The sequence below is a fragment of the Zootoca vivipara genome, chromosome 2 (assembly GCF_965207765.1).
Source record: "Zootoca vivipara chromosome 2, rZooViv2.hap1.1, whole genome shotgun sequence".
Taxonomy (NCBI): Eukaryota; Metazoa; Chordata; class Lepidosauria; order Squamata; family Lacertidae; genus Zootoca; species Zootoca vivipara.
Genome location: NC_142584.1, coordinates 115,399,265 through 115,416,415, shown reverse-complemented (window position 1 = coordinate 115,416,415; position 17,151 = coordinate 115,399,265). Strand labels below are relative to the sequence as shown.

At 44.3% G+C, this 17,151-nt stretch overlaps 2 protein-coding genes across 3 annotated transcripts in view; both read right to left on the bottom strand.

Moving 5' to 3' along the window:
• The window catches only part of LOC118081404 (uncharacterized), a 25,186-nt gene extending 13,244 nt beyond the window's left edge, over positions 1 to 11,942 (bottom strand). The window contains exons 1-3 of the mRNA XM_088664271.1: positions 11,893 to 11,942; positions 6,707 to 6,964; positions 817 to 2,348 (exon numbers count right to left, since the gene is read on the bottom strand). Coding sequence (XP_088520397.1) covers positions 817 to 2,348; positions 6,707 to 6,743 — 1,569 coding nt within the window. The 5' untranslated portion in view covers positions 6,744 to 6,964; positions 11,893 to 11,942. The remainder of the gene's footprint in view (positions 1 to 816; positions 2,349 to 6,706; positions 6,965 to 11,892) is intronic.
• Positions 10,665 to 17,151, bottom strand: LOC132591384 (uncharacterized). 2 transcript variants are annotated; one of them, XM_088664240.1, is made up of 2 exons: positions 17,073 to 17,151; positions 10,665 to 14,653 (listed from the first exon to the last, which is right to left on the bottom strand). In XM_088664240.1, the coding sequence occupies exon 2, from the start codon at positions 13,819 to 13,821 to the stop codon at positions 13,048 to 13,050; it is 774 nt and encodes a 257-aa protein (XP_088520366.1). In that variant the 5' UTR covers positions 13,822 to 14,653; positions 17,073 to 17,151; the 3' UTR covers positions 10,665 to 13,047. The 2 variants fall into 2 exon arrangements, with proteins under 2 accessions (XP_088520366.1, XP_088520365.1); XM_088664239.1 differs by having other exon boundaries at positions 10,665 to 13,835; positions 17,073 to 17,134.

Here is a 17,151-nt window from a genome sequence, read left to right as displayed (position 1 = left end):
AATGTTAAAATGACCAATTATTAAAAATTAATTAAAATGAATGCTAAAACCCGAATTAAAACACATGTCAACATTTGACACATCTGGACAGCCTTGCATGAATAAAAATGTTTTTAGTGGATGCTGAAGATTACAGTGGAAGCGACTGCCTCTTATCAATAGAAAGGGAGTTCTAAAATCGGGGGCAAATATTCTTCAATTTTTTTGACTGCCCTTTTGGGCAATTCGGGAACATTGCAAAACATGCATTTCCAAAATTAATATCCTAAAAAGGTGCAAAGAGAAACGAATCCCCACAATGAACCTCGGATTCCTGGATCAGATCCTGGCTTTCCTGTGGCCTTCAGCAGCAAACTGGGCCTTAAGGATTTGCTTGCCTGCTTCCTCTCTTGCTCATGTGCCTGGTGGAAAAATGGGCAATCTTTGGCACTAGAAGAGGCAGAGCACAAAGCAGACACATTGGGGTCTGGGCAGGCTCTCCGTCAGTGGTGAGGAACAGCTTGTGCAAGCCTTACACAGCTTGAGAGCCAGCGTGGTGTAGTGATTAAGAGCGGTGGACTCGTAATCTGGTGAACCAGGTTCGATTCCCCGCTCCTCCACATGCAGCTGCTGTGTGATCTTCACACAGAGTGTTTGTTGTGAGGGAGGAAGGGAAAGGAGATTGTGAGCTGCTTTGAGACACCTTAAAGGTAAAGGGACCCCTGACCATTAGGTCCAGTCATGGACGACTCTGGGGTTGCAGCGCTCATCTCGCTTTACTGGCCGAGGGAGCAGGCGTACAGCTTCCGGGTCATGGGGCCAGCATGACTAAGCCACTTCTGTATGATTTCTTTCGTGTCTAGTAAGGCTACTACTGCAACTGAAGCTTTTTCCACAATCAGAACATGTATACGGTTTTTCTCCTGTATGATTTCGTTGGTGTCTAGTAAGGCTACTACTGAAACTGAAGCTCCTTCCACACTCTGAACATGTATACGGTTTTTCTCCTGTATGAGTTCTTTGATGCAATGTAAGGGAGCTGCCGCAACTGAAGCTCTTTCCACACTCCAAACATTTATAAGGTCTCTCTCCTGTGTGCAATCTTTGATGCAAGGTAAGGTTGCAACTGTAGCTGTAGCTCTTTCCACACTCCAAACATGTATATCGTTTCTCCCCTATATGAATTCTTTGATGTCGGGAAAGGGAGTCAAGGCGACTGAAACTGTTGCCACATTCCCGGCATTTATACGGTTTGCTGCTTCGATGAATTTGTTGATGTTTAGTAAGCGCATTGCTGTAAGTGAAGCTCTTTCCACACTCAGAACATGTATGCGGTTTCTCTCCTGTATGAATTCGTTGATGCGACTTAAGGGCACTACTGTGGCTGAAGCTCCTTCCACAATCTGAACATGTATACGGTTTGTCTCCTGTATGAGACCTTTTATGCGACGTAAGGCCATCTTTCTTACTGAAGCTCCTTCCACACTCTGAACATGTATACGGTTTCTCCCCTGTATGAGTTCTTCGGTGGTTAGTAAGGGTACCACTGTGACTGAAGCTCTTTCCACACTCTGTACATTTATACGGTTTCTCCCCAGTATGAGTTCGTAGATGCAAGATAAGGGAACTACTGGCACTGAAGCTCTTTTGACATTCAAAACATTTATAACGTTTCTCTCCTGTATGAGTTGTTTGATGCAAGGTAAGGTTACCACTTTGACGGAAGCTCTTTCCACACTCCAAACATTTATACGGTTTCTCCCCTGTATGAGTTCTTCGGTGGTTAGTAAGGTAACCACTGTCACTGAAGCTCTTTCCACATTCTGAACATGTATACGGTTTCTCCCCTGTATGAGTTCTTCGGTGTCTAGTAAGGCCACCACTCCAACTGAAGCTCTTTCCACACTCCAAACATTTATATGGTTTCTCCTTTGTATGAATTTGTTGGTGTGACGTAAGGCTGCTACTGTAACCAAAGCTCTTTCCACACTTGGAACACGTATACTGTTTCTCCCCTGTATGAGTTCTTCGGTGTCTAGTAAGGGCTCTACTCCAACTGAAGCTCTTTCCACACTCCAAACATTTATACGGTTTCTCTCCTGTATGTACTCTTTGATGTGTGGTCAGAGTTGAGAGACTACCCAATCTCTTTCCACACACGGTGCATTCATGCTTTTTCTCCTCTCTGCGAAATTGATTTTCACCACCCTGAGACGTACCGGATTTACCCTCCAGCTTTTGCTTTTGTCTCCCCTCTTGCCTGCTGCCTCCATCTTGAACCCTCAGCTTCCTTTGCTCCTCCTCCTCTTTGGATCCTTTAGGTGACACTTCTGATTGTTCTCCTTCTGCCAGCATCCATTCAATATCTCCTGTTGGAATAAAAAGGCAAACTGATGAAATGCTAAAGGAGTTTCTTCACCCCAATCATTCAGTCGGGACACAGAGATCAAGGTCCCAGGGCCTTGTGGCAGTTCCCCCACTGCACAAAGTGAAGGTACAGGGAACGAGGCAGAGGGCCTCCTAGGTAGTGGTGCCCACCCTGTGGAATGCACTCCCGTCAAATGTCAAGGAAACAAATAATATCAATATTAGTACAGTGGGACCTCGACTTACGAGCTACTCAACATCCAACGCTTTTGACTTACAAGCAAAAAAAGTGGCCACGCGCTTACAATTTTTTTCGACATCCAAACAGAAAACACGATCGCAGCTAGATGCGGTTTCCTCGACTTACGGATTTTTCCGTTCCCAATGCATTCCTATGGGAAACCGCTTTTCGACCTAAGAGTGTGCATTCGGAACGGATTAAATTCGTAAGTTGAGCTCCCACTGTATTATTATTTATTGAGTTTATAAACCGCCCTATACCCAGAGGTCTTGGCGTGGAAGCTCCTGCAGCCAATCCGAAGCCACAGACGCTCCTGGGTGGGCGGCGGTGCTGCCCGTGGCTTTGGATTGGAGCTTCCTGCAGCCAATCCGAGCTCCGGACGCCTCTGGGCGACGACCCTTCTTTCCTGCTGAGGCAGCTGCGTATGGGTAAGAGCCGAGCGGGAGGAAGCAGCAGTGGCGGAGAGGCTGCCTCCGCCGCCCAGACATGGGCTCTGCACCCTACTGACAGCCTGTCTGAGGTAGAGGATGACGCTGCTGAAGACAAGGCGGCATTAGCGGCTGCAGCATGAGTGGCGTCGGCAGGGGGGGTTCCTTTTGGTAGTGGGGGGTCCTTTTGGGAGGGGGGTGCTTTCAGGAGAGGGTGGGTCCGGCCCCCCACAAGGTCTGAGGGACAGTGGATCGGCCCCCTCCTGAAAAAGTTCGCTGACCCCTGCTCCAGAACCTTGCCCAGGAAAGGGAGATTAGCAAGTGGCCGGTAGTTAGTTAGGCTTTCTGAATTCAGGGAAGGTTTCTTAAGGAGTGGTTTTACCACTGCCTCCTTCAAACATGCAGGGACCACTCCCTCTTGTGAAGAGGCATTGATCATCTGCCTGGCCCAGCCAGCTGTTCCCTCCCTGCTGGTTCTTATCAGCCAAGAGGGGCAAGGGTCTAGAGTGCAAATGGTTGCCTTGACTGATCCGAGCACCTTGTCCATATCCTCAGGCCTTACCAACCGAAAAAACTCATCCAACACAACAGGACTAGACTGTGCTCTGAACGCCCCATGGAATTCATCTGCTTTAACAGCAGAGTCAAGGTCTTGGTGGATGCAAGCAATTTTATCTTATTCTATTCCCCCCCCTTCAATAAAGTGTATTATAGAAAGTATATATACATGTACAATCAATACAATCAATATACCATTCATAAAATAAAGATTCCAACATAAAATAAAGATACGAAAAATAAAAATTCCAACACTATGACTACCCTCCGCCTCAGCTCGACATCTTTCAATATTCTATACTCATATTTACATTGTGTTTTTGATAGTATTCAACATTCACCTTTTAATTTTGTCATAATGCGATTTAACTTTACACACTTAGTCCATACATATCAACAGGTTTTCTATTGAGCAGTTTTTTTCATTTGGTCCTCAAAGCATTGCCATTCCTTCCTTAATGCCTATCCCAGGGGTCCCCAGACTATGGCCCAGGGGCCACATACGGCCCAGAGGCTCTTTTATGCGGCCCCCGGGGACCCCTGCCGCCCGCTCTTACCGGCGCGGTGTGGCGCAGCTGCCGACTTTTGACCCAGAAAAGCGACGGGAAATAGCTTGTGTGCATGCAAGCGTTATTTCCGGTGTACCTCCGGGTCGGAGGAGGCTTCTGCACATGCGCATAAGCTATTTCCGGCGCTTTCCAGGTTGGGAGTGTGCCAGAAATAGCGTTTGCGCATGGGTGCACACAGCCGCGCGCGCTCCCCCACCCTCCGGCCCACCACGCAATAGGTGCGGTGGGCATCCGGCCCAAAGCCGGGTAAGTTTGGGGACCCCTGGGCCCTATCCAGTCTTCTTTTGTAGGAATAATGTCCCCTTTCCCATTTTTAGCAAGTAATAATCTGGCTGCAGCTGTGCCATATAAGAATAAACTTTTCTTACCCTGTGAGGTGTCCTTTCCTATAATGCCCATTAGGTATGCCTCTGGCTTTTTTCCTATAGGAGCTTTGAGCATCTTTTTTAGTTCTTAATGGATACACTCCCCCAAATTTATTAATTTTCTCACAGCGCCACCATGCATGTATCATTGTTTCTTCTGCATTATTCCATTTCCAACATTAGTTGGATTTGAGTTTATATACGTTGGCTAGTTTGGAAGGTGTCATATACCACCTGTATAACATTTTCATTAAGTTTCCCTTGATAGCGTAACAGGCAGTAAATCTGCTATCTAACCTCCGGAGTCTCTCCCACTGTTCCATCTGTATTGTGTGGCCGATGTCCTGGGCCCATTTAACCATTACATCCTTTATCTCCTCCTCTTTTAGATCCCATTCCAATAACAGGTCACAAATTTTAGACTCTAGATAATAATTTTTTGTCATTTCATAATAATACTTTTTCTAGTTTGGATTCCTCTTTCCCAAAGCAATTTCTTTTATCTGAATTAAAAACATTGTTCAATTGGTGATATTGAAGTCAATCGGTGATGTAGTGCCTTATCTCTCCGAATGTTTTCAATTTCAGAGGTCCTTGGTCTTCTTTTAATAGTTGACTATGGGTTGCCCAATTTCCCTCCATATTTATTTGTTTGACTGCAAAAGCCTCTACTGGGGATAGCCACCATGGCGTTTGGAGTTCTAATAATGGTTGGTATTTTGTCCACACTTTATAAAGAGCATTTCTGACTAGATGATTAGTGAACCCTTTGTGGACTTTGACCTTATTGTAGCCAAGGTATGCATGCCATCTGTACCTATTGTTGCAACTCTCCAAATCTGTTTTCCCTAATAAGATCCAATCATTAATCCAAAATAGGCACAAGGCTTCGAAATATGTTCTTAATTCGGGGAGTGCGGAATCCCCTTTTTCTTTTTTGTCCGTCAGTAATTTGTATTTTATGCGGGGTTTCTTACCCTGCCATATGAACCTGGTCAGATCTCTCCTCCAGTCATTGAAGCATTCTGGCAAGCCATTTTAACAACAAAATGCTTTGCAAACAAGTCAAAGCGAGCTACCGTTGGTTCTACCACCTCCTTTGGGCCAGCCTGTAAAAGGCCCCGTACAACCCGGAAAAGTTCTGCCGGACATGAGGATGCAATGGAGGCAGAAAACTATGCTTGCTTTGCTGCTTTCACTGCCACTAGATAGGCTTGATAATGAGCCCTTAGCAGTGTTTGGTTGCATCATTTGGATCTTTCATCCACTTGCGTTCAGTCTCCCAGCTTGGAGTGTACCAGGGGACCAGTCGGGCTCCACAAAGGGGGAGAGGATGCTCAGGAGTATTAATATTATTATTATTAGTAGTATTACTAGTAGTATTATCATTATTAGCCTGTCTGTATAAGGGCTCAGCCACACTTGGACTTTTAATGTGGACTTGAAGTTCCTTGTTTCCCCTTTTTAAAAACCTCTTCTGCCCAGAACTGCTCTTGCAGAAACTGCTGTAATTTATAGAAACACAAATATTTCAAACGTGTTCGGGGTGGGGGTTATTGGGTTGTTTTTGTTTATGTAATTTCAGGTTTTATATTGTAATTTTATCCTGTGATGCCTATGGGTATAGGGAGGTATATAAATTTAATAAATTATAGTAAAATCAGGGTTAGAGAAAAATGATTACAAATTTCAGGGTGAGCCCATACAAAAGGTTTTCCAATGCTTAAGGGTTTGCCTTGACCCCAAGCCCTATGAGGAGACCAAGGAAGGTCACCCACCTGCCCAAGTTGGCCTGTAGGGAAGAGAGCAGGAGGAGAAAGAATCTGCCCTTCCATTGGGAAAAGATGTCCTAGACCCATACAAAGGGGGGCGGGTGTCCTATAAATGCATTATTTTAGCAGAATAGTGTACAGAAATGCATTAACAATGGCAAATGTAAATATTATGGGAAATATCCTTTACAAAAGCGTGTGCATTAGGAGAGATCTGCACCAAAATGCTGGACGATTTTCAGGAGGTTTTTGAAAAAAATAAGATGTGAAAATCTGGATAAATTGATGAATAGAAAAAGGAGACACAGGGAAAAAACCTTACGATTAAACGGTTTGCCGAATAGGGTTTTTTGATCCCTTCCCATACTCCCTCCAGCAGCAGCAGCACCCCCCCCCCCAAGTTATAATACATAATAATATCACCAACCTCCAGCGCCTCCGGGAGGAAGGAAAGCCGCCGCCATCACTGACAGGGAAGTCGGACAGGAAGCGTAAGCTCGTATTGTCCCGACAGCCGTTTCCCCTCCGCTCTAGGAATCTCAGCTCTGTCGCCGCTGCTCTTAACCGTTTCGGAGCCGATCGGCAGGAGCCTCTGGGCTGCTCCGGGCAGAGAGCGAGGAGAGGCACTCGCCTCGCCTCCGGAAAGTCCCGCTGGATCAGCTGCACGGGCGCCCCAAAACGTTTCCTGTGGGTACATAGATATCCAATCCAAATATGCAATAAATGACTTTCCCTCGCCCCCTTCTGTTTCCATTCCCCCCACCCTATTCTCCTTGCATATCATTATATTTCTCCAAATAATTTCAACATGTCCCCCCCTCCTAATTCTAGTCTTCATAAATGTTACCTCAAACCTGCCAATGTTTTGACGTTTTTACAGTGTTCTCTAAAATAGTCTATAAAGTTTTCCCATTCTTGATAGATTTTTTTCCTCATCTTAGTGCCTGATCTTCACAGCAAGTTTAGCCATTTCGGCAGAGTCAATCATCTTAGTTTTCCATTCTTCTTTCGTTGGGACCCTTTCTTCTTTCCGCATCTGGGCTGGTAGCATTCTGGCCGCTGTAGTCACATAAATAAATAGTCTCTTTTGCTTCCTTGGCAATTCTTCTCCTATTACACCTAGAAAAAAAGCCTCTAGCTGTTGTTTTTTACAAATGTAATTTTAAACATTTTAAAAGTTCATTGTATATAATCTCCCAGAAGCCCTTTATTTTCTTACATGTCTACCACATATGAAAAAAAAAGTTCCTTCCTTATCCTTACATTTCCAGCATAAATTAGAGGTATCTTTATACATTTTAGCAAGCTTTACTGGAGTCAAATACCATCGGTACATCATCTTCATAGAATTTTCTTTTAATGAGCTACATGCCGTGAATTTTAAAATATATTTCCACAGCTTTTCATCACATGATTCAAGTGATATATTTCTTTTGCCCAGTGAGATAGAATATTCCAGGCTGTGAGGTCTTTTCCTGCTTTGCTAAACAAGGCACCAGATCACATAGAGATATGCTAAAACATACTGACTTATAACACATATCTACACAGCAGACCTTGACCACAGCTCCATGAGGTTTTTTCCAAATGCGGACATTGCACTGCATGTAGGTATGCATGACAAGTAAAAGAGTTTTCTAACAGAAGAGGCTTTAAGTTTACCATACAATCTTTTGCCACATTGTTTATATAATTAAGTGCATTTGTGGCTTTTTATAGCTTAGGGTAGGGGGGGGGTAAAGGAGGAGAGGCAGAACCATGTATTATATGCAACCTTCAGCTCCTTGGAGGAAAAGGCAGGATATCGAATCGGAGAATTGGAAAGTTGGAATGGGCCCGATGTTTCCTCCTCCCTGCTGAGATGTACAGAGGAAATACTGAGGCACCCACTTGGAAGGCTTTAAAAAGAGGATTTTATAATTTTGTGACTACAAACCCTGTATATTTTTGTTTTATTTATTTATGTTTATTATCTTCCTTACTCGAATAATTAGACAATAACAGCTTTTTATAGGGTTGGGTAAGGCAGGTGTTCGTTTGGGGGGCTATTGTGTTGTTTTTTTCATTTTTATTATGTATTTTTTGGTTTTAAATCTTGACCTTATTCTGTGAACCACCCTGAGACCCCTGGGTATAGGGCGGTATATAAATTCTAATTCTAATAATAATAATAATAATAATAATAATAATAATAATAATGGGAATTGGAACAATTTTATGGAACCAAGAAGATGGCAGCCAGAAAAAGTCTGGGAGCTACTGTGTTAAAAGGGAGTGGGGTCGCAGATTGCATTTCAATTTTCCTGCGTTATTTATGTTCCTGCCTTGTGAATGGGCTGGGCGAGGGGGGATGTGTTTGTATGGACAGCTTTCTTAGAATCGTGGAGTTGGAAGGGACCCCAAAGGGACCCCGAGGGTCCTCTAGTCCAACACCCTGCAATACAGGAATTCAGCTAAAGCATCGCTGACAGATGGCCATCCAACCTCTACTTAAAAACCTCCAAGGAAGGGGAAACCATTCACTGTCAAACACAGATTCTTATAAGTTATTACATTCTGATGGAACTTTACCTGAGCCAGGTGGCACTCAAAGTGAGGAAAGGATCTGTAACAAACACCCAAGACCTTTTGGGAAAGCCTGCTGAATTAAGGCAAGCAGATAGGATGGAAAAGAATACTTTCCTCTCTCATTGCATTTATCCCTCAGAGGACCCAAATCTCTTCTGCCTGGGGAATCCCAAAACTGAATTTATATGCTTTTCCCTGAGATTAAGAAGCTGTTGGGAACAGTGGGACTGACTCCTGAGAAAACCTACATGGGGGGTGGGTGGGGGTTGTAAATGGCTTCTTAGGAATTGCACACTTGTTTTGCTATTACGTACATCTTTTGTATTATTATTCTAGATGGTCCTCGGAGTTCTTAAACTGAAGCGTACTTAACCTGAAGCGAACTTTCCCATTGAAAGTAATGGAAAGTGGATTAATCCGTTCCAGAGAGGTTCGCGGAGTACTCAACCTGAAGCGTATTTAACCCGAAGTATGAGTGTAATTGGTTCTGGAAGTCCGTACTTAACCTAAAGCGAACTTTCCCATTGAAAGTAATGGAACGTGGATTAATCCGTTCCAGACAGGTCCGCGGAGTACTTAAACTGAAAGTAGTCAAACCGAGGCGTACTTAAACCGAGGTATGACTGTATATTAAAAATCCACAGTTCAGGAAAAATAAAACAATGAGATTGTCAGTAAAAAAAAAGTTAAAATGACTATTTAATTATTAAAAAATATTAAAATAAATGACATTTGACACATCTGGAAAGGCTTGCATGAACAAAAATGTCTTTAGCGGGTGCGGAAGAGTACAGTGAAAACAACTGGGAGGGAGTAGACAGGGAGTTCCAAAGTCGGGGGCAAATATTCTTCAATTTTTTGGACTGCCCTTTTGGGCAAATTGGGAACATTGCAAAACATGCATTTCCAAAATTAATATCCTAAAAAGGTGCACAGAGGAACAGATCCCCACAATGAACCTAGGATTCCTGGCTTAGATCCTGGCTTTCTTGTGGCCTTCAGCAGCAACCTGGGCCTTAAGGATTTGCTTGCCTGCTTCCCCTCATCCTCATGTGGCTGGTGGAAAAATGGGCAATCTTTGGCAAAGAAGTGGCAGAGCACCAAACAGACACATTGGGGTCTGGGCAGGCTCTCAGTCAGTGGCAAGGAACAGATTGGGCAAGCCTTATACAGCTTGAGAGCCAGCATGGTGTAGTGGTTAAGAGTAGTGGACTTGTAATCTGGGGAACTGGGTTCGATTCCCCGCTCCTCCACATGCAGCTGTTGGGTGACCTTGGGCTAGTCACACTTCTCTGAAGTCTCTCAGCGCCACTCACCTCACAGAGTGTTTGTTGTGGGAGAGGAAGGGAAAGGATTGTGAGCCGCTTTGAGACTCCTAAGGGTAGTGATAAAGCGGGATATCAAATCCATACTCTCCTTCTCCTTCTCCCCTTCCTCCATGCCCTGCCCCTTCTCCAGAGAGTTAGAAAGAGAGGAGCTATTGCCAAATCTCGGTAAAAGTCTGAACCAGGGCTATTTATCTGAGCCTTAATAGGCCTTGTCCTGCTGCCCTGACCCATCCGGTATTCAAAGGTGAGGTGCATTTATGCTCTGCCTGGCTAGAAGAGCCAGGCTGCTAATGGAATGCATCACTATACCATTTAAGAGCAGTATGGGGAGCAGGCCCAAGCTCATGTTATTAAAGGTCATGCCAGCCTTATATGTGGGATGAAAGCACCCAAAATGTCCAACCAAAGAAGAATGGCAACTTAAGTTGACAGAATATGTGCAGCTTGCAGACTTAACATATAGAATAAGAGAATAAGAAGAACATACGCTTAGAGAAGATTGGGAAACATTTATTGAATATCTGGGGGGGGGGGAACTGTGTACAGCCAAAAACGCTGGCAGCATTAAGATAAATTCAACAGTGTAAACAAGTTATGATGTATGCAATAATGGAAAACCGATTGGTATAGTTTCTGTAAAATATGCAGGGATTTATGATATGTAAAATGAACCATGGAAACAGAAGAAGGGAAATCATCGATATCTTAAGGATGTAAAACTTAGTACTCTGAAATATACAACAGAAAATTTTATATATATAACCCAAAATGCTAAGTAAAGGGATGCCAACTTGAACAAAATATTGGAGGGGCCCAGGTAAGCCCCACTCCACATAATTGATCATATGACACCCCCACACACTATTTGAATGGCAATGCCCATTAATTTTGGGGAGCCCAGGCCCCTCAAATATTTCATTGGGGGCTGAACAAACTTCAGCCCCTGGGAGCTGTCTTCTATGGACTATAGAATTCTAATATATAATTCTGTGATGCTATACACCTTCTGCCAGAGGCAGTTATGTCAATACGTTTATTCAGGTACGTTTATGGAAGTTACGAACATTATTATGTGATAGAGCAGTGGTTTTCAACCAGGGTGCTGTGACTCCCTGGGGTGCCTTGAATTATGGTCAGGGGTGCTGCAGGCAACCCTGGCCTCTGTCACTCTTTCCTTCTCTCTCTCTTCTGATGCCCTCTCATGTCTCTGCCTCCCAAAGGCTTGTACGTGAGGGAGTCCAACCAGCCAGCCCCTGGTGTTGGGAATGGACAGACAGGTTCCAGGCCCTTGTGGAGCAGTGCGAGGAGGCACCTCTCTTTGGGGCAGGAGGGGGCAGCTCAGAGACCAGGGGCAGCAGCAGCAGCTGCCCAGAGGACTCTCAAGGAGAGGAGACTGAGGGAACACCTTACAAGGGACAGTGTTCAAAAAAAGGGTGAGAGGCTGCCAACTCTGCAGGTAAAGGGTGACACAACTGGGCTCCTGAGCCCCACAGGGGTGCCACAGAAAGAATGTAGTTGGTCAGGGGAACTGTGGACCCAAAAAGGTTGAAAGCCTCCATGTTCTGCCCGGACACTGAGGTCCAGCACTGAGGGCCTTCTGGCAGTTCCCTCGCTGCGAGAAGCCAAGTTACAGGAAACCAGGCAGAGGGCCTTCTCGGTAGTGGCACCCGCCCTGTGGAATGCCCTCCCACCAGATGTCAAAGAGAAAAACATCTACCAGACTTCTAGAAGACATCTGAAGGCAGCCCTGTTCAAGGAAGCTTTTAATGTTTAACAGACCATTGTATTTTAATATTTTGTTGGAAGCCGCCCAGAGTGGCTGGGGAAACCCAGCCAGATGGGCGGGGTATAAATCTTCCTCTTCTTCTTCTTCTTCTTCTTCTTCTTCTTCTTCTTCTTCTTCTTCTTCTTCTTCTTCTTCTTCTTCAGCAGGCATCCCCAAACTTCGGCCCTCCAGATGTTTTGGACTACAATTCCCATCATCCCTGACCACTGGTCCTCTTAGCTAGGGATCATGGGAGTTGTAGGCCAAAACATCTGGAGGGCCGCAGTTTGGGGATGTTCTAGAGCATCTGAGCACTAGGCCTGTTCTGTTGTGCTGTGTTCTGCCTCAGTTAGTCAGTCTGTAACAGCTTTTGTCCTAGATTCAAATCTATGTACTGTAATATGTATTAGCAGGATAAGTCTGCCTTGTACATTTAATCTAACAAGTGCAAGTACGCTGAGTAAAAGTTATCATTGCATCTTCTATACTGTTCTAATTTCTCTCTTGACTGCATATTGAGGTTTAATATACAGTATTAGTTTTTCAACAACATTTGTTCATTAGAGCTGTGTTCTGAGGGGCTATACTCTCATTGCAAAGATCTACTTTATATAAGTGACAGAATACCAGTGAATGCATTTCTGTCTATGAAAAATATCAGATCAATTCACACCAGATTAACAAATCTTGCGGATTTGGAGAAATATTTAAGCAACGCTATATACAAGTGATGAATACATGGGAAATAATGCATGGGAAAGAAAATAGAACATAGCTATGCAAATCTAACTCTGATCAGAAGAACAATATGCAACACAGCCACTAAAAGGAATAAAAATTCTAATGGAAGCAAATTCTAATTCTGAACACGATCATTGGTTTACTCTCTGTAAGAGTTATTTGATATGATTAAAGATCTTCCCACACTCCAACCCTTTCTAAGATGTTTTCCTTGTACGAGTTCTTTACTGTTTAGAAAGGGAGCCCGTCACTGAAGTTATTTCCATACACCAGACATTTCTAAGATTTCCTCCCTGTATGAGTTCTTTGGTGTCTAGTAAGGTGACTACCGCACATGAAGCTCTTTCCACACTCCAAACATGTATATCATTTCTCCGCTATATGAATTTTTTGATGCCGGGAAAGGTGGTCAAGGCGACTGAAGCTCTTGCCACATTCCCAGCATTCATAAGGTTTGCTCCCTTGATGAGCTTGTTGATGTCTAGTAAGCCCTTTGTTGCGAGTGAAGCTCTTTCCACACTCCAAACACGTATGCTGGTTTTCCCCTGTATGAATTCGTTGATGTGACTTAAGGTGGCTACTCTGACTGAAGCTCATTCCACAGTCTGAACATGTATACGGTTTTTCCCCTGTATGAGATCTTTGATGCAAAGTAAGGTGACCACTCCGACTGAAGCTCATTCCACACTCTGAACATGTATACGGTTTCTCCCCTGTATGAATTCTTTGATGCAAGGTTAGGGTACCATTTTGAGTGAAGTTCTTTCCACACTCTAAACATGTATACGGTTTCTCCCCTGTATGAGTTCTTTGATGCGAGGTAAGGTTACCACTATCACGGAAGCTCTTTCCACACTCCAAACATTTATACGGTTTCTCTCCTGTGTGTATTCTTTGATGTAAAATAAGAGCTGAGCAACTACCCAATCTCTTTCCACACACTGTGCATTCATGCTTTTTCTCCTCTCTGTGAATTTGATTATCACCACCCTGAGACGTACCGGAGTCACCCCCCGGCTTCTGCTTTCGTCTCCCCTCTCGCCTGCTGCCTCCATCTTGAACCCTCAGCTTCCTTTGCTCCTCCTCCTCCTCTTTGGATCCTTTTGGTGACACTTCTGATTGTTCCCCTTCTGCCAGCATCCCTTCAACATGTCCTGATGGAATAAAAAGGCAAACTGATGAAATGCTAAAGGAGTGTCTTCACTCCAATCACTGAGATCCAGGTCCCAGGCGCATCTGGCGGTTCCCTCACTGCACGAAGTGAAGTTACAGGGAACAAGGAAAGAGGGCCTTCTCGGTAGTGGTGCCCACCCTGTGGAACGCTATCCCATTAGATGTCAAGCAAACAAATTACTATACAACTTTTAGAAGACATCTGAAGGCAGCCCTGTATAGGGAAGTTTTTAATGTTTTATTATGCTTTTATATTTGTTGGAAACGGAGGGAAAGGGTGGGAAAGCAGCCAGGAAGTGCTTTTTATGTTTCCTCCTCCTGCTTCACATCTTCTGCTCGGCTCGAGAGAAAACCTTCGGCCAGGGCCACCGCCTGGGAACCAGTCTCTGCCCCACGTTCCCTCACCCAGTTCTCCATCTCTGTGGGGAGGACATCCAGGAGCTGCTCTAGGAGAACCAGATCGGACTTTTCGTGTCTATCGCTCTGGCCGCAGTCACTCAAGGCAAAGGTGGCGGAGTCAGCAGCAAACCTCCTCTCGGCAGACCGTGGTAGAGAAACTGTCTGAAGTGCTGGAGCTGAGCATCTGAGCTGAGGGCGTCCTCCTTGTTCAGGATCTTCTGCACGGTTCCTTCCCAGAATCCTCCGCTTCTCCCTGTCTCGATGGAATGAACAGCTTCTCTAAGCAGAATCTTCTTATTCCATCTGTGCTTCAAGGCAGCTACCAAGAAGGTTGAAAGAACGCCTCCCTGCTCTGCCAATTTTGGTCATAAAGCAAAATCTGCCCTCCAAAATGTGGGTCCTGCAAAGTCAACAAGAAGAAAATACCTCCACTGGTTGCTGATTTACTACCAGGCCAAGTTCAAATTGTTACCATAAAGTCTTTAATAATCTGGGATTGTTTTACCCAAATGAATGTTATTAAGGGTGCCCAGCTTTGTCAGGAGAGATCCCGGTTCTCCATCACAGAGTTACAGTTTGCTCTGGAAAACTGTTTAACCATCAATCCCACTTCACAGAGTCTGGTAATTGTAGCTCTGCAAGGGGAATTGGGGTGTGTGTGTTTCTCTCTCTCTCCTCCAGCTCTCAGCACCCTTAAAAAAACAAACTACAGCTCCCAGATTTCTGGGAACAAGGACTGTTTGAACCAGCATCACGGTGCTTTAATGTATGATGTGTATGTGGCCAGAATCCCCAGTAGGTGGGGATTTGGAGAAAGTGATCCTGCTCCAAAGTAGGCCAGATCAATCACAGACTATTACAGTCATACCTCGGTTTGAGTACTTTCAGTTTAATAATAATAATAATTTATTATTTATACCCCGCCCATCTGGCTGGGTTCCCCCAGCCACTCTGGGCGGCTTCCAACAAAATATTAAAATACAGAAATCCATCAGACATTAAAAGCTTCCCTGAACAGGGCTGCCTTGAGATGCCTTCTAAAGGTCTGGTAGTTGTTGTTTTCTTTGACCTCTAGTGGGAGGTCAAAGTACTCTGCGGACCCGTCTGGAACAGATTAATCCACTTTCCATTATTTTCAATGGGAAAGTTCGCTTCAGGTTAAGTACGCTTCAGTTTAAGTACTCCGCGGACCTGTCTGGAACGGATTAATCCACTTTCCATTACTTTCAATGGGAAAGTTCGCTTCAGGTTAAGTACGCTTCAGGTTAAGTACAGACTTCCAGAACCAATTGTGTACTTAAACCGAGGTACCACTGTATTAGAGAATATAAGCAAGAGAAGAGGAAGCAACAGTGCTTATTTTCCTTCAGTTCAGCCTCAATGCAAAAGAACACTATGGAAAGTTCCCATGGAGCAAGTGAATTGGGAAACGCTTGTACATTTGGAGGATGTACACTGGTACCCTTGTGGAAAATGAAAATAGAATTTTAAATATTTTAAGGTATGACAAGGAGCACATGTATTAAATGTCCTTCACATTTGCCATAATATAGATAGGCGTGGATGCTATTTTTTAAGTTCAGCATTTGAACTCTAAAGTGGTAGCATTTAATTATAAAAAGGTAATGGGACCCTGACCATTAGGTCCAGTCGCAGACGACTCTGGGGTTGTGGCACTCATCTCGTTCTATAGGTCGAGGGAGACGGCGTTTGTCTGCAGACAGTTTCCGGGTCATGTGGCCAGCATGATTAAGCCGCTTCTGGTGAACCAGAGCAGTGCACGGAAACGCCTATTTCCACCTATTTATCTACTTGCACTTTGACGTGCTTTTGAACTGCTAGGTGGGCAGGAGCAGGGACTGAACAACAGGAGCTCACCCCGCCGTGGGGATTCGAACTGCTGACCTTCTGATCAGCAAGCCCTAGGCTCAGTGGTTTAGACCACAGCGCCATCCGCACCTGACACTCTGTACAAAATCCCAAATTGTTCTTGTTTCTCCTTTAAAAAAAAAACCTCTTCTGCCCAGAACTGCTCTTGCAGAAACTGCTGTATTTGATTGGAACAAAATGTTTAAAAATGTGTGTGTTGGGGGGGCTATTGGGTTGTTTTTGTTTCAGTTTTGCTTATGTTCTTTGGTTTTTATATTGTAATTTTATCCTGTGAGCCTGTGGGTACAGGGAGGTATATAAATTTAATAAATTATGGTAAAAACAGGCCAGATAAAAATTATTACAAGTTGCATGGTGAGCCTCTGCAGAAAGCTTTCCAATGCTTAAGGGTTTGCCTTGACCCCAAGCCCTATGGGGAGACCAAGGAAGTTCACCCACCTGCTCACGTTGGCTTCCAGGGAGGAGAGCAGGAGGAGAAAGATCTGCCCTTCCATTGGGAAAAGATGTCCTACCCCCTCACGAAAGGGGAAAGAACTATAAATGCATTATTTTAGCGGAATAATATACAGAAATCAAATAATTATGGGAAATGTAAATATTAGGGGAAACATTCTTTCAAAAGCGTGTGCATGAGGAGAAATCTGCACCAAAATGCTGCCCAATTTTCAAGAGGTCTTTTTGAAAATCTGTACCTTAAGAAAAAGGAAAATAAAAAAATTCCTTCAGTAGCACCTTAAAGACCAACTAAGTTTTTATTTTGGTATGAGCTTTCGTGTGCATGCACACTTCTTCAGATACGATAAGAAAAAGGAGACACAGAAAAAGTTTGCATTGAAACGGTTTGCCTAATAGGTTTTTTTTTTAATCCCTCCGCATACTCTCTCCAGCAGCACCCCCCCCCCGTTATAATATATAATAATATGACCCACCTCCAGCGCCTCCGCGAGGAAGGACAGCCGCCGCCATGACCAGCAAATCCCTGAGCAAGCGAGACAGCAAGCGGAAGCT